The 20,949-nt window shown below is 53.2% G+C and overlaps 1 protein-coding gene across 20 annotated transcripts in view; it reads left to right on the top strand.

Annotated features, from left to right (window-relative positions):
- PCBP3 (poly(rC) binding protein 3) overlaps positions 1-20,949 on the top strand; it is a 264,296-nt gene that overhangs the window by 200,179 nt on the left and 43,168 nt on the right. For all 20 annotated transcript variants that reach the window (XR_004268554.1, XR_004268553.1, XR_004268552.1 and 17 more), the window contains one exon: positions 18,702-18,856. Coding sequence is in view for 17 of the 20 variants with exons in the window: in XM_032276689.1 (XP_032132580.1) it covers positions 18,702-18,856 (155 nt within the window). In the remaining 3 variants the exon portion in view is untranslated. The remainder of the gene's footprint in view (positions 1-18,701; positions 18,857-20,949) is intronic.

The raw sequence follows: 20,949 nt of genomic DNA, 5'->3' as shown, positions 1-20,949 counted from the left end.
CACTCGGAAGGTGTGGGCTGTGAAACTGGCAACTGGGGCATTATAAATGCAACTATCCTTCCGCAGCCAGCTCTCCTAGGAATCTGCCACCCAACCCTTGCGTTGTGCACAGACACGTCTTTAGGTGTTTGCGACACGACTGTTTATCAGAGAGAAGGGTTAAGCCGCGTGAGCTCTGGGTGCTGCACCCATCGTGGAGACAGACGCCCACCTTTCATAGACACAGGACAGCAAGTCCAGCTGCAGCCACAGAAGACTCACCCTCCTGGACACAGCATCTGACTTCCTCTGCCCCTCACTGGAAGTGGCCAGTGCCATCCACAGCAGAAGGGGCCAGCAGGGACCAGGCTCGTGACATGGAATTCTGCTCTGTGGTGAGGAAGAGCAATAGCTAGAACCCAGCCCTGCCGCACACACAGTGTGGATAAGTCTCAGAAATGTTACTTTGAGACAACGAAGCTGGACACAAAAAGGTGCAAGCCAGATGGGGCTGAAGAGGGCGCAGGAGCCTGGCAGGCAGAGGGGCTGGCACCTCACTTGAGGGCACAGTGGTCCCCTCTGGAATTAGTGGCCACATGGTAAATGCTGAGTGGAGATTAAGCCTTCACTTCAGACTCTTGTGCTTCACTGCCTGTTGCTTATGCCTGGGTTTTGAGATCAAGTCACAGAACACCTGGGATGTGGTGTTTACACAGAACAAAGTCGGTGCCGCGGAGGAGAGAGCCCGGGACAGGGACTCCTCCCAGTGCGGCGCCCAGGGTTGCTGGGTCTGTGTCTGCGTGGTTTTCAGAGCCCCAGTGTCTTGCCTGCCTGGCTGCAAGGAAGCAACCCACACCCTGCTCTGCCTCCCAAATCTCAGCCTGAGCAACTCGGCAGGTGTTTGTGTTGCCTTTTTATTTGTTCTTTTTTTAAATTTTATTTTAAATAAAGGATTCTGATGCTGTTAGAGTCAAATCTTTTAAAAGCCACAGGTCTGGGTGACCTACAAATGTGTGTCTGACTTTCTACAGTTTAAATTGCCACTGAGCCTTAGGGTATCTGGCACTGGCATTGAGGAATCCACACTGGTCTCAGGGTCCCCATGCCTGCCCAGCTCCCTCCCTCAGCCCATCCCTGGACCCGCCTCCTGGCCACACTTCCAGAAGCACTGTCCCCATCCCCGGTGCACAGCCCCCGTCACCAGGTCACCAGAGACTGCAGGGCAGGGCTCTGGGACGAACCCGGGAGGCAGGCGTTAGGACGGGGGCCGAGATGACGGAGGGAGCCATGGCGGATGTCACCACACAGGCCAGGGCTTCCTGCCCTGTGGAACTGACAGGACCCCCGCAGGGCCGTGGGGTCGGCTCGGGGCAGCTCGGTGGACACTTCTCTCTCAGATCCTACCACAGCAAAGCTCATGTGCTCATTTCTTCCCACTAGCGTTCAGTAAGAACAAATTCAAGAATTCAGACGCCCCAGCCTGAGATTTATTTTATGGATTTTACCTGTGGGATATTTAGGGGTGTGTTTATGAATAAAGTGTGCATTCTGGCAAGTAGAAATACAGAGCTTGTCTTTCACCCAACTATCTGTAACTTTGTTCAACACAGACACTGAGATACCATGAAAACAAACCAAACCCATTAAAAATAAATTAGATGAGGCAGGCCGCTGGCAGGTTTTGGGATTAGCAGGCCATCAGCGGATTGAAGCCATGCACAGCATTGGGATGCTGCTGCCGGAGGATCAGGTCTAATCCAGGAGCATCTGGCTGGGGGGTGGGCAGCGTCTGCATTCATCACCTCACAAAGGTATGAAGGTTGTGGCCTCTGCTCCTCCCACCAGGCTGCCCCACCCTGGCCCCCACCCAGACTCCTTGGGCACCCTGGGGTCATCTTCAGCTCCCCTTCCTCTTCCTTCCTCCTCTTACCCCTGGGTCCCTACTGTGACCCGAGGACAGCAGATGATCCAGGCAGGTGGCCGCTCCCTGGGGCTCGATTGTGCATGTGACGCTTGGGTTGACTGCGCTCCTGCATCTCTCGCCATCCTCAGGCTGGTCCCCACGCCTGTCCCCATGCCCGTCCCCACCCTCCTCAATCACACCGTCAACATGCATGTGGGCTGCACTCCTCAGCCTGTGGGTGCTATCTTCGCATCTACACACACGTGCACCTCCTCAGTGGCCAGTGCAGCTCCACAGCTGGGAGGAGATGGGTGTGGAGACCTCAGTGGGCAGGAGGGCAGTGGGGCCCATCCCCTCACCACCAACCTTGCATGCCACCACACCCAGCCCCTGTGTGGATCCCTGCAGCCCTGATCGCTGAGCTGTGCACACACTCCCCGCAGGCAGTGCCCATCATGGCACCGTGGCTGCACTGGGGTTTAGCACAGGTGCCTTCAAACTTGCAGAGCCAGGCCCAACCACTGACTCACATTGTGCTTAGCCTTTTGATCTGATTTGTTGTAGCTCTTAGTCACACTTAGACATTAGTTTGTGTGTTTCTTATCTAAGTTATCCTTATTTTTTACTGAACTTTTTTTTAGTTATAGTGTTGGTCTACTTTAACTACTTTTATCATTTATTTAGCTTGTGTCACTCATTTTTATTCCTTTAAAGTTTTACTCAACATTTATTGCCTTCTATTTTTTCTTACTGTGTTTTTTTTTCTTTTGGGAAGATTCTTTTTTTTTTTTTTTTTTGAGAGGGAGTTTCGCTCTTGTTGCCCAGGCTGGAGTGCAATGGCACAATCTCGGCTCACCAAAACTTCCACTCCCAGATTCAAGTGGTTCTCCTGCCTCAGCTTCCCAAGTAGCTGAAATTACAGACATGTGCCACCACACTCAGCTAGATTTGTACTTTTAGTAGTAGAGGTGGGGTTTCTCCATACTGGTCAGGCTGGTCGGGAACTCCTGACCTCAGGTAATCCGCCTGCCTTGGCCTCCCAATGTGCTGGGTTTACAGACGTGAGCCACCGTGTCTCGCCTCTTTTGGGAAGATTCTTAATGGTTTTAGTTGCTTCAGCTTATATCTTTTAAAAGGACATATTTAAATTTTAGCAGGTGCCATTTGTCATATTATTCAAATATTAAGACATTGAAAAACATGATTTGCTAATCTAATTTTAGCTTCTTTTCCTGTCATAATAGAGTAATCTGTCATCTTACCTGTGATGATGAATGAGTCTCCTAAAAACACTACTTTATGCATCCCAGGGGACCTGCCAGCCCCTTGCACACCCTTCCTAGTGCAGCAGGGAGCCTGGGAGCTGCATCCCCTCCTCCCTGGCTCTCCATGGAGACATGTGTGACCCCCACCTGCAGCCTTGTGAGGCCAGGCCCGGCTGGGACCAGCTCTGGTTGGCTGGAAGCTTCTGGGGTCTAAAGTGAAGAGGCCTGGCCCTGTGCCCCAGGCCCTTCCCATGCGCAGCAGGGCTGACTGGGCAGCCTGGGCCAGAGGGTCCAAACGCACCACTGCCCACCACCTGCCACGCAACCGTGGGCCAAGCCACTCACTGCCGCTGGCCTCTTTCCCCAGCTGCGTGTGTCCAGCTGGCAAGTTTGTGAGTAGTATTCCTGTTTCTGTTCCTACCACACTCATCCTGTTCTGAAGGCAGAAGGGATGGTGAGTCTTCTTAGGACAGGGAGGTCAGCCCCTTCATGTGCAGAACCCCTGTGGCACGTGGCCGGCCTTCACACCCCTGAGGAGACCTGCCAGGAAGAGGGGGACCCCAGGGAAGGCCGTGCATCCCAGTGCCCGAGAAAGCCTAACATACCTGGGAAGGCCATGTAGCCAAGTGTCCAGGAAAGATGGGCACCCTCGTGGAAGACCATGCAACCCAGTGCCTGGGAGAGCTGGTGCCCTGTGGCTAGGACAGGGAAGGAGTTCCACAGAGCTTGCTCCTCCCTCCACCCCCACCCAGAGACCCTCATGGGAGACACCTTCTCTCCAGGACCCCAGTGGTGATGCTGCAGAGGCAGCTCTGTGCTTCTTTCACTGCAGCCTGGCTGGGGCGTAGGGTGTGGAAGAAGGGAGTGGCCCCTTCTCTTCAGTCCTCGCTGGATTCTGAAGTCCCTGAGCCTAACCAGGCCACAAGGTTGCAGAGCCGGCTGAAAAGAGGCAGGGACACTGCCCTCTCCCCACCCTTGGTGCCAGCACTGAGGCCATGATCTTTCTGGTGGTGCAGTCTCGGACTCTGGGAAGAAGCATCCCTGGACTTGCCTGTCTCCTCATAGCCCTGGTTCCGTGGAGGGAAGGTGGCTTCCATGCCAGTCTCTGGGAGATTTTCTTAAGCAGCTCCCAGAAGGCCGCAATGGCGTCTCCTGCTGCAGTGACAGTTCTCCTAGGACGCGGAGAGTCCCAGGCTTCGGAGAACACACCTGGAGCAGAGGCCTCCATCCCCCCAGGGGAGGGGCTGGGCTCTGATTTGGGGGCCCATAAGAATGAGTGAGCAAACACCCAGAGGGTTGGGAGGGTGTCTGCTGGTGCTGGCGGCAGCTGTGTGCTATTGCTCCAACACAGTCTGCCTGCACATCCGCGCACCCTAAGAGAGCTGGGGAGGGGTGTGGACGAGGATGAAGGTTCTCCTGTGGTGAGGGTCCCTCCTCAGTGCGTCCATGCAGACCCCTGTGGACCCAGCCTTTTTCTCCATAGCCAGGTAGGCTTTTTTTCCCTTAGAAATCTTAAGTGCTGCTCAAGTGATCGGAGCCTCGTTTGCTTTTCATGCTAGCTGTGCAGCACCCGTTTCATCACGTTTGTCTAAAAAGCATCCCTGGCCCCTCATTTTTCCTACTTTCCTTGGTTACCTCCCATGACCCTTTGCTGTAATGAAAGCTGGAAGGAGAGTTCTGTGCCCTACCTACCCACTCCCATAAAAAATGGCAGCAAGGACACAGATTCGAAATCAGTGCCATGCTTTTGTGTTTTAGTGAGCTATCTTTACCTTCCCTGAGCTGTTTTCTTCCATTCCTGCTGGATTGGATTTGATTTTATTTGATGGTAATGGCTGTGGATGGTACTGAGTGTCCTCTGAGCTTCTGCGGTGGAGCAGCCTGCGCAGTGCCAGGCCCTGGAGCCTGCATCCCGGCTACGGTCCTAGCTGCCCTGCCCTCTGTATGGTTCTTAGCATGGTCCCAGTGCCCCTGCCCACCGTGTGGTTCTCAGCATGGTCCCAGCGCCCCTGCCCACCGTGTGGTTCTCAGCATGGTCCCAGCGCCCCTGCCCACGGTGTGGTTCTCAGCATGGTCCCAGCGCCCCTGCCCACGGTGTGGTTCTCAGCATGGTCTCATCACCCCTGCCCACTCTGTGGTTCTCAGCATGGTCCCAGCGCCCCTGCCCACCGTGTGGTTCTCAGCGTGGTCCCAGCGCACCTGCCCACTGTGTGGTTCTCAGCGTGGTCCCAGTGCCCCTGCCCTCTGTGTGGTTCTCAGCGTGGTCCCAGTGCCCCTGCCCACTGTGTGGTTCTCAGTATGGTCCCAGCACCCCTGTCCTCTGTGTGCTTCTCAGCATGGACCCAGGGCTCCTGCCTACTGTGTGGTTCTCAGCATGGTCCCAGCTGCCCTGCCCACTGTGTGGTTCTCAGCATGGTCCCAGCTGCCCTGCCCTCTGTGTGGTTCTCAGCATGGTCCCAGGGCTCCTGCCCACTGTGTGGTTCTCAGCATGGTCCCAGGGCTCCTGCCCACTGTGTGGTTCTCAACATGGTCCCAGCTGCTCTGTGGCTTCTGCGCTTGGAGGGCTGTGGCAAGGGCTGTCTATGCCTGGCGCATGGTGAACATTCTATCAGCGTGAAGTGTTGTTTGTAATTGTTTGTATGGTTATTGGGGTTCTCCTTTGATTTATCAATTATGTTGAGAGAATTTGTGATATTACGTTATCCATCCATTCCTAAAATAAACCCCGTTAAGATATTGTCTGATTAGTTTTCGTGTATATTGCTGATGGCATTTAATCATATTTGATTTGGAACGTGAGTTGAAATTTCTGTCTAGGTAGAAGCTGCAATTGCCAAGTCACAGTACGTGCCTAAGGTCAGCCTTCCAGGGTGGCACCAAACGGCTTTCCCCAGTGAAGCCGGTGAGCGGGGCAGGATGCCTGGTACCACGTGCTCTCCCACACTTTCTGGGGCAAATTTTGTTGGGGTGTCTTAGCCTCTGAGGGCTGTGGGGTATGCGTTGTGTCTCCCTCCTGGCTGATGCACTCCACTGCCTTTTGGATCATGGACTGGCCATGAGGGTGTCCCTCTGGATGTGCCTGTTCAAGGCCTCTGCCCAGTCCTCTGTAAGCAAGACAGGAATACTCTCTACATAGGAACCCCTAGTGGTTACACAATTGCAGGAACCTTCCCTCACTTGTGGGCTGTATTTCTGTCCCTTCAGTGTCTGCTGACACAAACAAAATCTTAATTCTAATGTGGTTCAACATTTCAGCCTTTTTCTTAACAGTCAGAGTCTAAGATTTGATTTTCCATTGCTTGCTGCTGTAGGGATGTGGAGCGTCCTCACCCTGTGAAGGGTCCCTTCCTGTCACTGTGTAGGTCACTTTGGGTTTCACTGCCCATGTCCCCTGTGCTGTTGCTCCTCCCTGCTCGCCTCTGGCTGTGTCACCAGGGCACTCTTTGTGCCACAGAGGAGCCCTCCTCACGGCTCTGGGGTAGCCCTGGACTCTCAGAGGGTGCAGGTCCCTAACCGAGAGTGGAGGCAGGAGTGCTGCAGGAGTGTTGGGCCAGGCATGTCCAGCGAGGGAGCACTGCCCAGCTCAAAAAGAGCCCTCCTCACAAAGCCAGTCACCGAGCTCCAGGAGTGCAGTGGCCCTGACACAGCACCTTCCTTCTGGGCTGGCTTAGGGCAACGGCTCCACTGGGCGGGGGCCCCTCCATGCTGTGCACTCTGGCTGACTCTGCTGCACACGTGCTGGCAGTCGTTCCAGGCTGCAGCACCTGGGATTATCTTCTCAAGTAAACTGTGGGGTCAGCAGGCCCAGTACTCGCCTTGCTGCTGCCTTTCGCCATGTGCGCCATGGGGATACATTGGGTCAAGTTACGCAACATCAGAAAACAAATTGGATTAAAAGCTCAGGTCAGCTGTTGGCTCCTGGAAAAATGCAGAGTCACTTGGGACCACCCTGGCGGGCTGCAGTCCTCTGCTTCCCCTGGCTCAGCTTGCCCACCCCAGCTTCCCCCAGGGGTCTCAGGACATCAACCAGCAGTGACCAGCGTGACGCCCCTCCCTGTCCCAGGGCAAGGGCAGTCAGACACTGCCTCTGCTGCTCTCCCAGTGAGCTGGGAAGGACCGCTCATTTGCAGCCTGTCCTCACGCCCGCTGACCCGGGGGCTACAAGGAGGTTGACCTTCACTTCTTCCAAGAGGGTTGAACTTTCTCCGCTCACTTCTGGATCTTTCGCCTATATAGGACACACATTTGAGGGCAACGTAGGATCGGATGTTGATTTTTGGCCACATGGATTCCCTGCTGCCTCAGCCCACAGCTGGTCTCTCTACCAGACTGTGAGCCACTTGCAGATGATGGCTGTGCCCATGACCCCGCATCCCCAGTGCAGTGTGGGAACTGAGGAAAGATGAGTGGGATGAGGAATGTTCCCACTGGACGCTTTTTCATGGGCCGATAGGATGTCCCTGACGCGCTCAGCTTCCCTCTGTGACCAGAGGGCCCGCGGAGCCTGAGCTGCTGTATGAAGCGCCAGGGCACAGATGGAGTGGCCAGGGGCCTGAACCGGGCCTCCAGCAGGCGAGTCCACACACCTCCATCACAGCTGGGATGGGGTCAGAGCCCAGACTTGACTTAGCCTTCAGGGTGGCCTACCCTGTCTCTGCATCAGAGATATTACTCATCCCAAAATGAGCATTTGAAATAATAATTGGGATATTTATAGGAGGCACACTCTTACATGGGTTCCCAAAGGTGGGACCAAGGAACTCTGGCACTGTGAGGGTGCCTGGCCATGGCCAGGAAAGCTCAGCATCTTCCAGACATGAGACCAGTGTGCCTGAGCCGCCAGAGCAGGGGAAGATGAGTGGCCACTGGTCCTCGCTGGCACCTTTGTCTGCCTAGACACTGAGTAGCAGGGTAACCAGCTGTTCAGGGCACTTGCCAAGGCCAGGCTGTGTAAGCTCCGGAAGGCCTCTGAATGTGACTGTGACAGGCAAGAGCATGAAATTACAGAAGCCTCCCCTGCCCTGGGTGGCCTCAGGGACATGATGTGCATGTGAGGCTCTCATGGAGAATGCAGCAGCTAATCAGCCCTGTCATTTCCGCCGTCCTGGCCTCATGTAGCCTGATGGAGGCACTGAGCTGTTAAACAGGATAAATCAAGTTGGGGCTGCTCCTGCCCTCCCCCCACTGTTGTGCCTCCCACAGTCATGTCCCCCAGACAGCTGAGGCCCTGGGTGCAGCCCTGGACACAGCACAGCTAACGGAGGCATAGCCAGAGCCACTGGCCGTGACGGCACTCGCTGCAGCTGCGAAGACCCCAGATGGCGATTTGCTGGCAAGATTTCTGCCGCCTTCTCAGGGCAAGCAGTGGCACAAAGAGAGAGCTCGGGGCGCCTGTTGCCAGCCACACTCACAGCCATGTGACTGTCATTCTGCGCTCCAAGGCATCTGTGGACCATCTCTATGTTAATATCCAACCTATTCGTCCATGCCCCAGAAAACAAGCCTCTCAAGCTGGGCGTCACGTGACACCTTCACGCATATAGGCTCTTCCCTTCAAGTCTGAAAGGAATGTCATTCACTGTTATTTTTGGCTAGCATGAAAATAGATGATGGGTTACCAGTCTAGTGGTTGGAAACCTGGGCCTGGAGTCATCTGGTCACAGTTCAGGGTCATTGTACCGCATCACCTCATGTGTAAAGAGAGGAAGAACTCGTCCTACTGTGTTAGGGCAGCCTGGATTTGTATACGGAAAAACGTGGGACCACGGCCCTGTGCGGCCACTGTTTCATTACACACTACTTCTTACTAGTACAGTATTCATTTTGCTAGGATTCTGTTGATTTGAATATTTTTTTAAAAAGAGTAACTGCAAATTTATCAGAATTTCACTATAATGGTACCAGTTTTAAACAGATTTTGCCAATATAATCAATATAAAAATTAAATGGCTGGGTGTATGGCTCACACCTATAATCCCAGCATTTTGGAAGGCAGAGGTAGTGGATTACCTGAGGTCAGAAGTTTGAAACCATCCCAGCCAACATGATGAAACCCCATCTCTACTAAAAGTACAAAAAATTAGCTGGGTGTGGTGGCAGGCACCTGTGATCCCTGCTACTCGGGAGGCTGAGGCAGAAGAATAGCTTGAACCCGGGAGGCAGATGTTGCAATAAGCCAAGATCACGCACTGCACTCAAACCTAGGCAACAAGAGTGAAACTGTCTCAAAAAAAAATTAGGCTTTGATTCTGGTCAAATGGAGTAGGGGTACACCCCCTGCTCCTCCCACTGAGCACAGCTGGGACTTCTGCACAGAGTGCCGGAACAGCTCCCTCGGGACAGGAAGGTGGCAGTGGGAGCAGGCTAGAAAGGAGTCCGTCCTGGCAGGGAGCTTCCCGCATCCTCACCGCCCCTGCCGCTTGGCCTGGACTCCAGGCAGCCACACACCCAGAAGTGCAGCCACAGAGAAGCTCCGTATTTCTGCCTGAGGTTGGAGAGGGAGCCCCTACTGGTTGGCATTTGCACCAGCTTCCAGTCTCTCTCACCCTCAACCCCAGGCGATCCTGTGGCAGCAGTGGCTTTGAGGGTGCAGCAGCCCAACAGACTGGAAACGCAGAGGGGCAGAGCCTTTCTCTCTGACCAGAGGACCTGTGGTCCCAGAGAATGGGAGGGCCCTCCCGGAGCCATTTCCCATCCCTCCCCTCCTGGGCAGGGGTCCTCCTGGAGCTGTTTCAAGGCTCTGCCATCCTGCCTCTTGGCCCTGGACAGGATGCAGGTGCAGGAAGTTTCTGGCACTGTGACAAAAGCCAGGCCCTGGCCAGAAAGCCTGGTGATCACAGAGAGGGGTGAGTTTGAGAAAGAGATTTCATGAAGTTGTTTGTTAATTCCTGGGCACCACCTCCACTCTCTATGTGTGGACAGCACAGCAAAGGCTTTGACAAGGGGACTGCAGGGTTGATGACCCCCAGGTCCCAGCCGGCACTGGGTGGCAGATGCATGACACAGAGCTAAACATCAGTGCAGAAGCTCTCAGAATAGAACTGACATTGGAGCCACAGCCCACAGAGGCTTTGGAACTAACTAGAACTACTGCCTGACAAAAATGTCATGGTCCTGCATAAGATTTAAGCAATAACTGGAGCGTTTTGACAGTATTCAAACAGACCAGGTGACAACTCGATGTCCCTACTCAGCATAGGAAGAAATAGGAACTCTCAGCCTCTCGAGACAGGAGATGAGCATAGACGCCAGCCAGGGACCCTTCCTGGGTGGAGGAGTCCCACAAGATCCTCAGAGCAGCTGCGCCACCGTGCTCCCGAAGGAAGGGCAATCCCTCTCAAAGTGAATGGAAAGATAGGAACTTGATGCAGGGAAAGCGAGGGTTTTTGTTTGTTCTTTTGAGACAGGGTCTCTGTCACTCAGGCTGGAGTGCAGTGGTGCAATCTCAGCTCACTGCGTTCTACACCTCCCAGGCTCAAGTGATTGTCCCATCTCAGCCTCCCAGCAGCTGGAACCACAGGTGCAGCCACCACACCTGGCTAATTTTCAAAATTTTTTGTAGAGACAGGGTCTCTCTTTGTTGCCCGGGCTGGTCTTAAACTCCTAGACTCAAGTGATCTGCCTACCTCAGCCTCCCAAATTGCTGGGTTTACAGGTGTGAGCCACTCCACCTGGCCAAGAAAATAGAAGATTTAAATAACAAAATGGAAGTTTTAGAACTGAAAAATCTAATAACCAGACCTAAAAATTCATGATTAGACTCAATAACAATTGAAGTGACAGGAGGGCACAGAGTCAGCAAACATGAGGACAGCTCAGTACAAAGAACTGGGCGACAGAAGAATTGGGAATCATCCACGCTGAGTGACAGAAGAACTGGGAGATTCTTCCATGCTGAGCAACAGAAGAAGAACTAGGAGAATTATCCACGCCGAGCTACAGAAGAAGAACTGGGAGAATCATCCACACCAAGCGACAGAAGACGAACTGGGAGAATCATCCACACCAAGCGACAGAAGGCAAACTGAGAGAATCGTCCATGCCGAGCTACAGAAGAAGGCCTGGGAGAATCATCCATGCTGAGTGACAGAAGAACTGGGAGAATCTTCCACGCCGAGCGACAGAAGAAGAACTGGGAGAATCATCCACACCGAGCGACAGAAGAACTGGGAGAATCGTCCACGCCAAGCGACAGAAGAAGGCCTGGGAGAATCGTCCACGCCGAGTGACAGAAGAACTGGGAGAATTGTCCATGCCGAGCGACAGAAGAAGAACTAGGAGAATCATCCATGCCGAGCTACAGAAGAAGAACTGGGAGAATCATCCATGCCAAGCAACACAAGGCCTGGGAGAATCATCCACGCCAAGCGACACAAGGCCTGGGAGAATCATCCATGCTGATTGACAGAAGAACTGGGAGAATCTTCCACGCCACAGAAGAACTAGGAGAATCATCCACGCCAAGCTACAGAAGAACTGGGAGAATCATCCACGCCAAGTGACAGAAGAAGAACTGGGAGAATCATCCACGCCAAGCGACAGAAGAAGAACTGGGAGAATCGTCCACGCCAAGCTACAGAAGAACTGGGAGAATCGTCCGTACCGAGCGACAGAAGGCCTGGGAGAATCATCCATGCCGAGCGATAGAAGAAGGGCTTGGAGAAATGAAAGGAGCTTCCGAGACCTGCAGGACAATCCTGGCACCACATACATGTGGTTTTTATGTGCACATGGTATGTTCACCAAGGCAGGCCATATTCCACGTAAAAAACTAAAGCCTAACAATTTTTAAAATAAGGTATTTTCTGATCACAGTAGAATTAAACTGTAAATCAGTAACCAGAGATAACAGGAAATTTTCCTAATACTTGAAAATCAAAACACACACCTCTAAATAATGCCCTATTCAAAGAGGAAGTATCAAAGAAAATTAGAAAATACTTTGAAGTAAGAGAAAATGAAAAAAATCTAAACAAACCAGTGCCTCTAGAGAAATTTGTAGCATAAAATGCATCCATTAGAAAAGAGGAAAGGTCTTCAAACAGTAATCTAAGCTTCCACTTGAAGAAACTTTTAAAAAGGAAAGCAAGCAGAAGGGAGTAAATAATCAGTTAAGACCCAAACCTAATAAAATTAAAAGCACAACTAAGCATTTTCAAATTGGAGCAGCTCAAATAAAGGAAGGACAAAAACAATTATGGGTTTCAAAAGCTTGAAAGACTGTGGCAGTTCTCTGCTACCTGCTTTTGTTTTACGGCATGAGAGCCTGTCCTGTTTTCATGGCATTTTTCTCTGCATCCTTTTTGTTAACAAGACGTTCTTGTGGTGAGTGGTTTTTCTCTGGCTCTTCTGGGAGCAGGTGGATTTGCAAGTCACATCCAGCCTTTGAGAGCAGGATTGTTGCTTTGTTCCCCAGTTGCCCTCCTGGAAAGCTCTATCCCACTGGCTGGGAATGGCCCTGGGCCTTGGAGGGCAGGGGAGAATCTGCGACTGAGGTCCTGGTGCCATACGCCTTCTCCTGCCATGGCCCCGCACCCAGCTCTGTGCCTCCTCCTTGGGCCCTGGCACACAGCAGACCCCCAGCAACCCCTCAGTGACTGAGTGAATGAAAAACACAGAAGTGAATGGTATGGGGGAAGGAAAATAGGATTGCAATGCTTCTGAGTATTGAGTTCAGAAATTGCTGAATTTCAAAACGTTCCATGAGGTCCTAGAAACTGAGCTGGGCTCAGTGCTCGTGGTGTCTATCTGTCTAATCCTTACATACATACTGCACCCCACTTGTGGGCCAAGACTGGTGCTAGAAACTGGAGATTCAGAGGTGAATGGAGGAGACAACTGTGCCCTCTGCCCTCTCCATGCCAGGGTGGGCCCCAGGTGACTGCAGCAGGGCCAGGGGAGACGGGGTGGCAGATGCAGGCCTAGTAGGCAGTGCCCTCCAGAAGAACGCCCTGAGAAGTGGGTGGGAGAACTCACCCTCCCTGCAAGGGAAGGCTGGGAGCCAGTGGGAGTGCAGGGGGCAGTGACAGACAAGGCCTGGGGGGCAGGTGCCAGGTTCTGGGTGGGAGGCTCAAGGCCGGGATTGAATGGCGCAGCAGTGGGAAGGTACCGGGGGTTTCAGCACGGGGTGAGTCCAAGCTTAGAAGCTCCCTGGCGGTGTCCAGCAGCCGTGTGCAGGCCTGTTCTTCAGCAAGCTCAGCGAGCTTCCCTCTGTCCTGATTTTCTCCTGAGAGTTTTGATTTTTATCATGAGTAGGTATTGAGTTTTGTGACAGGCTTTCCTGCATGCATTGATATGATTGTGCAGACTTTCCTTAGTCCGTTAATAAAGTAGATTACACGGATAGATTTTCCAACCCAGAGCCAGCCTGGCATCACAGGAAGAATGGTTATAGCCTATAAATTTTGTGGTATACTGCTGAATTCTATTTGTTCATGCTTTTTGGGTGTGAAATGATTAAATCGAGCTAAGTAACATACCCATCACCTCACATACCTAACTTTTTTTGTGTGAGGATCAAGTCTCCCAGTAGCCGAGACCACAGGTGCACAGTACCACACCCAGCTAATTTTTTCAATAATTTACAGAGATGGGGTCTCTCTATATTTCCCAGGCTGGTCTTGAACTCCTAGACTCCAGTGATTTGCCCGGTTCAGGCAACAGCCTAGGCAACATAGAGAGGCCACATCTCTACAAAAAATTTAAAATCTACTCAGCAATTTTCAAGTGTACACTATTCTTACCATAGTCACTGTGGTACACAGTCACTCTCCAGCTGTTTTCCTTCTAACTGAACTTGTGCAAGTGACCAACAGCTCCTGTCTCCCCAACCCTGCTGCAGCCCCCAAAGCCACCAAACCACCCTCTGCTTCTGTGAGATGCACTTTTTTAGATTCCACATGCGTGAGATCATGCAGTGTTTGTCTTTCTGTGCCTGGTTCATTCTGTGTAGGAGGCTCAGGGCCGATTTATGTTATTATGTCCTCCAGGTTCATCCGCGATGTCACAGATGACATCGTTTCTTTGTGGGTGTGTCTGTGTGTGTGTGACATTTTCTTTATCTGTTCATTTCTTCATGAACACTCAGGCTGATCCTATGGCTTCCTGGTGGTTGTGAGTCATGCTGCCATCACCATGGACCTGCATGTGTCTCCTCAGTGTAGTGACTCGAATTCCTTCTGGTATATGCCCTGAGTTGCTGGATCCCATGGTGGTTCTATTTTTAGTTTTTTGAGGAACTTCTGTTCTGTTTTCCATAATGACTGTACTAACTTAGATTCCCATTAACAGTGTGCAAGGGTTCCCTTTCGTCCACATCCTCACCAACACTTACCTTTTGTCTTTTTGATACAGCCATTCTAACGGATATGAGCCGATAACCCACTGTGGTTTTCATGTGCATTTTCCTGATAATTAGTGATGTCACACACTTTTTCATATACCTGTTAGCCACTTCTATGTCTTCTTCTGAGAAGCTTCCATTCCGTTTCTTTGCCATTTTTTAAAAATCTGGTATTTGTTTTCTTGCTATTGAGTTGAGTTCATTATACAGTTTGAGTATTAACCCTTTATAAGATGCTGCATGGTTTGCAAATTTTCTTCCAGTTCCATGGGTTGGCTCTTCACTCTTGAGTGTTTGCTGAGCAGAAGCTTTTTAGTGTGATTTATTCCCATTTGTCTTCTTTCTGCTTTTGTTGCCTGTGCTTTTAGGGTCATATTAAAAAAAAAATCATTAACTAGGCCAGTGTCATGGAAAGTTTCCCTTTGTTTTTTCTTAGAAGTTTTACAGTTGCAGATCTTACATTTAAGTCTTTAACCCATTTTGAGTTGGTGTTTATAGATGGTGTGAGATGAGGGTCTGATTTCATTCTTCCACGGAGGGACATCCAGTTTCCCCAACACAGTTGACTGAAGAAGCGCACACTTCCCCAGTGTGCATTCCTGGTGTCTTTACGGAAGATGGATTGGCTGCAGCTGCGGGATTTCCCGCTGGGCTCTGTTCCCTGCACTGAACTGTTTGTCTGTTTTTACACCAGTGCCACGTTCTGGTTTTTAGTATTTTCTTCTTCTGCTTACTTCGGTTTATTTTGCCCTTTTATTAGATTGTTTAAATGAGAGCTTAGATTATTGATTTGAGGCTTTTCTGTCTTCAGATGTGTGTGTTTCGTGCTGAAGTTTCCCTCTCAGCACTGCTGTAGTCACGTCCTGCAATTTTCGATATGTTGTGTTTTTATTTTCATTCAGGTCAATGTATCTTTTGATGTTCCTCTAGATTTCCTCTTTGACCCATGGATTGTTCATGTATGTGTTTCATTTCCAAGTGCTTGGAGCTTTTCTTATCTTTCCATGATTGATGCTGGTTTGATTCAGCTGTGGTCAGAGAACATACACTATGGTTTCAATTCTGTTAAACTGATTAAGGTTTCTTTTATGGCCAAGGATATGGTCTATCCTGGTACACATTCTCGGTCTCAGGGGCCCCCTGCCGTGTCCCACAGGTCTCAGGGGCCCCATTCTTCAGCCTGTTTTCCCTCCTGGCACTGGTGACAGCAGAGCTGGAGGGTGGGGCAGGGCCTTGGGGCAATGGGGGTTGGAAGAGGGGACAGAAAAGCTCAGATTCTGCCTCAAATGGTGGGTGGGGCTGCAGGGTTTGTTAATGCATGGGATGGGGGTGGGACAGGAGTCATGCTGGTCACATATGTCAAATGTGGGTGTCTGAAATCCCTGTGGCGACAGCTATAGGCTGTGGCCTCTGGGATCTGGAGTGCAGAGTGTGTTCTGGGCCAGGGCGCATCTGAGGATGGTGGTCCACAGACCCCCTGGGCAAGTGCAATGGGGAGGTAGGTGGGAGCCCTGGTGCAGACGGGGTGGAGCGAGGTGGGTGGGGGTCCCAGGTGCAGATGGAGGTGGGAGGGGGAGGGAAAGGTGGGAGGAAGAGAGTGGGAGGAAGAGAGTGGGAGGGAGAGGTGGGGTCCCCAGGTGCAGATGAGGGGCACAAGGGAAGGTGGGTTGGAGTCCCAGGTGCAGATGGGGGTGGGAGAAGGAGGCCGGTGAGAGCCCCAGGTACAGACAGGAAGGGAGGCAGGTGGAGGCCCCGGTGCAGATGGAGGGGGAGGGGGAAGGTGGGGGGGGGGGGGGGGGGGGGGGGGAGGGGGGGGGGGCCCAGGCCCTCATAGGATGACTGTGTGTGTCTCTTCTACCTCTCCCATTGCATGGGCTAAAATGTGCTAAATCTCCAGCACTGGACGGGACAGAGGGAGGGACCATGGGCCAGAGCTCTGCCTGTTTTTGGAACACAGTGTGGGGAGGTGCGGGTCACAGTGTGGGCTCTCCATCCTGAGGAACGGCCAGATGCCTGTGGTCAGAGTGTGGGCTGCTGCAGCCTCCACTTCAGCCGTTTATTTCCTAGTAGCCGCTGAGCTGCCCCGTGGACTCTGGGCAGATGCCAGTGTTCGCTGGGAAGGACGGCAGCAGCCGCGGAGGTGGCAGCAAGGCCAGGGCACTTTGCCGACAGCATGGATGGGCAGGTGCCCAGGGACAGACAGAGGGCGGCTGACGCCTCATTCACCCTGGCCTACCAAGTGGTCTGAGGCTCTGGGAGCTGCTGGCTAGAGTAGGGTGGGTCTTCTGGGGCCCCAGGCACTGAGTCCCAGGTGACCTCCACTACACAGGATGGCCCCTCACTCATGCTGCCCTTGCAATGAAGAGAGGCGCTGGCTGCAGCTCGCTGGCCTGTGTGACTGATGGAGGCTGACAGCCTGGAGCCCCAAGCACCCCTGGCAGGAGCTGACCCACTTTCCCGTCCCTGGGCTGGAAACCTTGACATAACAGATGGCTGCAGGGCCCTGCTGTCCCTCCAGTAGGGAGGAGATGTTTTTAATTAAAAAGGAGACACTGAGCTCCAGAATGGCCACAGTGAGATCCAGTCTGTGCATGCTGGTCCATCAGCACCCATAGGTGAAAGGGCACAGCCAGGCTTATCTCAGGGTGTCCATGTGAGCACAGAGGTGCTTAGCAGGGGCCACGCCATGCATTGGACTGATATTCTCCTCTTCTTTCTGAGATTTTTCTTCAAGAAAGACCTACTTAGAGTGAGTCACTGAAGTGGTTGCGTGAGCTGTGCTGTCCAGCAGAGCTGTCTGCAGTGCCAGGAATGACCCCTCTCTGTGCTTCCCCCCAGCCCCTTGTCAGCTGCCGCTGCCCACACAAAGCTGTTTGGCACTTTAAATGTGTGTTGTGAATTTTTAGCTTTAAATTTAAAAAGCCACATGTGGCTGGTGGCTATCGTGCTGCACAGTGAAGCCAGAGCACTGATGTGTGAGGATGAGCTTCAGAATCTTTGTGCTGTGTGAAGTCCTTGTCACGTGCAATGCTGAAGTCACTGAGTGTGTTGATGAAGTTACCTGTAAATGCGTTTTTAAGTGCGGGTATAGATAGGGTGTTACTTTGTCAGCACAGAGTTGCATCCGTGGTGTGGTTCCCGTCCAGCCCCCGACACCCATGGCTGCTCTTTAAAGATTCTCCTTACATGCCACACAGGCAGTTGGAATGGGCTTTTCTTCTGTGCTTTATCTTTGTGTTTTTCTTTTCGCATATTTTTTAACAGAACTATTTTATTGAGAAAAAAAAAAACAAAAAACCTTTGCCTCAACTTTTAACCCATAGTGTCTTCTGTGTGAAGTGGCTGAATAAAGGGCAGTGTCCAGGCAGCTTGGTTCTGCGGGGTGGGACTTCACAGGGCTCTGTTCCTGGCAGATTTTGAGAGGCAGCCACCTCGGTGAGGTGCTGCCCTTTGGTGACGGACTCAGCAGAGTCCAATACCTCGGAGCAGGGTTTCCACAGCGCCGCACAAACTCGCCCTAACTATCCCACAAGTCCTTCACTTTCACCGTCATCATTCTTTGCCAGTAAATCATAAATTGAGGCCTTACTTTGCCCAGTGGGCCCAGTCAGCCTGTTGAATGACGGTGTGCAGCAGGGGCATGACAGCAGCAGACAGCACTGTGTGGGCAGAAGGCACTTGCTGAGAGCTGCCAGGGACACCCAGCCATGTGGCAGCTTAGTTGAGGGAGATTAAATCACATGAAGCATGAGGGGATGAGGACGATGGGCTCGGGGCAGGAAGGACCACCTCCCACACCTTGGCAAGGGGACTCTGGCATCCCACTACTGTGCATTGAGGCCACAGCACGAGCAGGGGGCAGAGCCACAGGGCGCTGGGCCTCACAGAGGTGGCTCCTGCCACTCTCTAGCTGCTGAGAGAGGTGCTCCTGTGACCCTGGGCAGATGCAGATGTTGGCCAGGGGACGGGGTGGCCTGCCCAGCATCAGGAGTAAGGCAGCTGTGGGGCTGTGCCCAGACCCAGAGGCCCAAGGCCCTCCCCTGGACTCCTGCACACCTTGTGCCCAGCAGGCGAGGCCTGGTCAGCACATGGCGGGTGGGCAACCCCATCCCTCTGCCACCTGGGAGGCCGGAGTGGTGGTGGCCCAGGACGCACGGATGTGCATGGGCTATGAGACTCTTCTCTCAGCAGCAGCTGTGTCTTCTCTCTCCAGGTGACGCCTTCTGGGCCCCGTCTGTCCTTCCTCACAGCACCCTGAGCGCCTTAAGCCACCACCCCCAGCCACATTTTGGCAGAAGGATGGAGTCCAAGGTCTCAGAAGGTGGCCTGAACGTGACCCTGACCATCCGCCTGCTGATGCATGGAAAGGTAAGAGGAGTGACCATTGGCACTGTAGGAAACGTTGCCATGGCAGACGGAGTGGGAGACCCACTGCCTGGGTCTTTGCATCATTTTTCAATTTTGTTTTAAGCAATCTCAAACTTATAAAGCAGTTACAGGTACAGGCCCTTTGAGACTCAATGCTACCCTGCTACCTTCTGCGTGTTTCCCACAATCAAGGACCTTCTCCAGCATAACCACACGCAGCCATCAGTGTCAGGACACCCGCAGGATGAGTTCCCAGCGTCAGGGCACTCACGGGATGCATTCCCACCGTCAGAGCACTCGCGGGATGCGTTCCCACCATCAGGAACCCGCGGGATGCGTTCCCACCATCAGGAACCCACGGGATGCGTTCCCACCACCAGCCTCCCCTGACCACACGCAGCCATTGGTGTCAGGGTACGCACCAGAGTGTCCCACCACCAGCCTCCCTTGTTAACGGCCACAAAGTATCTCCTGGCCCGCTGTCTTGAGTCCCTGCCTCCTGCAGTAGATCCCAGCTTTGTGCATTTGGCAGTTTTGGCAGTACGTGTGGGGCGCGGTGTGTGTGGGGCGCAGTGCGTGTGGAGTGCCCATGCCTTGGTCCGGGTCTCCTGGCCATTGGCAGGAACACAGCAGCAGCTCCGTCCCAGGCTGTACCCATCGGCCGCTCCGAGGTGCTCTTCTCTCCCCATGATAGGAAGTCATGGACTTGGTCCTTGAAGCTGCGTCGATGTCCCACCTGTCCTCAGCCTTCCAGGGCCTGTGTTTCTATCCTCTGGGACTCGGGTTGCTGTGTTCCTCCCCGGCTCTTCCTTCCGTGACCACATGATTTGCTCTGATGCCCTTGTTGCCCCTTGCTGTCCCTGGGCCCAACGAGTCGCTGTGCCTGCAGCCCCATCCCCCTCTCTGCTGATCTTGTCCTCCCCGCCCTAGTCCTGGAGCCAGCGATTTCCCCAGTGGCTCCTGTGTGTGGTGGCGTGTTCTGGAAGCCAGGATGCACTGTGCTCCCAGGCTGCGCATCTGCAGAGCACTTCCTTCCACGTTCAGCTCCCTGTGGGGAGCCCCAGTGCCAGCCTCACAGCACAGGGTCTGTCCAGCTCTTCCTGCCTCAGGTGTGTATCACGATGAAACCAACCGCCAGCACCTGTGTGTGGCCTCCTGCTGGGAGGAGGCTGGCAGAGGCTCTGGGCTTCAGCACCCGCAGCACTGCCACATTTCCTAGATTTCCAGAAGACACAGCCTCCTTCCTGGGGGAAGGTGGTGGTGCCCACACCCAGAGCATTCATTTCCGCCATGGAGACGGAAGGACCTGCCTCTCCCCCAACTGGGGGTGTCAGGAGCAAGGCCGCGTGGCAGATGGGGCTCTCCTTGAGGCCAGGTGCACGCCCCACTGCAGCATGGCAGCCACGCCACCCAGATGCCCTCTGTGGGGGAGGTGCCCTGATGATGGGGGCCCCCCCTTGTGTCCAGTGGCCTCTGCCTCCACGGTCCCCTCTGCACAAGCCATCCTCACGGCCTCACAGACGTCATCATCACTCCCCCTGCTTCAGGTGACAGGCCACAGTAGCACCCACCTGTCAGCTCTGTCTCGCTGCCAGACAGGGAGTCACTGGGCCACTCGGTCCAGCAGGAAATGTGTGTCCCAAAACCGCCTCAGGCTCGCTGTCAGAACTGGGGCGGCATCTTCCAGCATTCCTTTTAACAGGCTGCCTTCTAAATAGGAGTCAGGAAGCCAGAGCACTGCTCTTTTCTTTTTAAGTCACACAATTGAAGGAGACTTTATTTTTCATGCATTTCTTCCAGGGTTTCCTGGAGACCTGAACTGTGTAGGTGATACTCCTGAGTTATTTATCGGGGGCAGTCAACTGCCCTCCCACAGGGCACCTAGTCAGAGGCAGCCCAGCTCTGGCCTGGTCAGGTGGGCACCGAGGAAGCCCCGGCTCAGGGCCTCTTATAGGCAGCCGAGCTTGTGTGCAACCCCCTGGCAGATTCTGAATTCTCCCCTCTCCACTGACACCAGGAGGGTGCCCTCTTCACTCACACCAGGAAGGAAGGTCCCTCTTCACTCACACCAGGAAAGTCCCTCTTCACTCACA

Source organism: Sapajus apella, unplaced genomic scaffold (assembly GCF_009761245.1).
Source record: "Sapajus apella isolate SASKATOON/1434 unplaced genomic scaffold, GSC_monkey_1.0 scaffold8, whole genome shotgun sequence".
NCBI lineage: Eukaryota > Metazoa > Chordata > Mammalia > Primates > Cebidae > Sapajus > Sapajus apella.
Note: the sequence above shows the minus strand (reverse complement) of the source record. Positions and strands in the feature narration are given on the sequence as shown.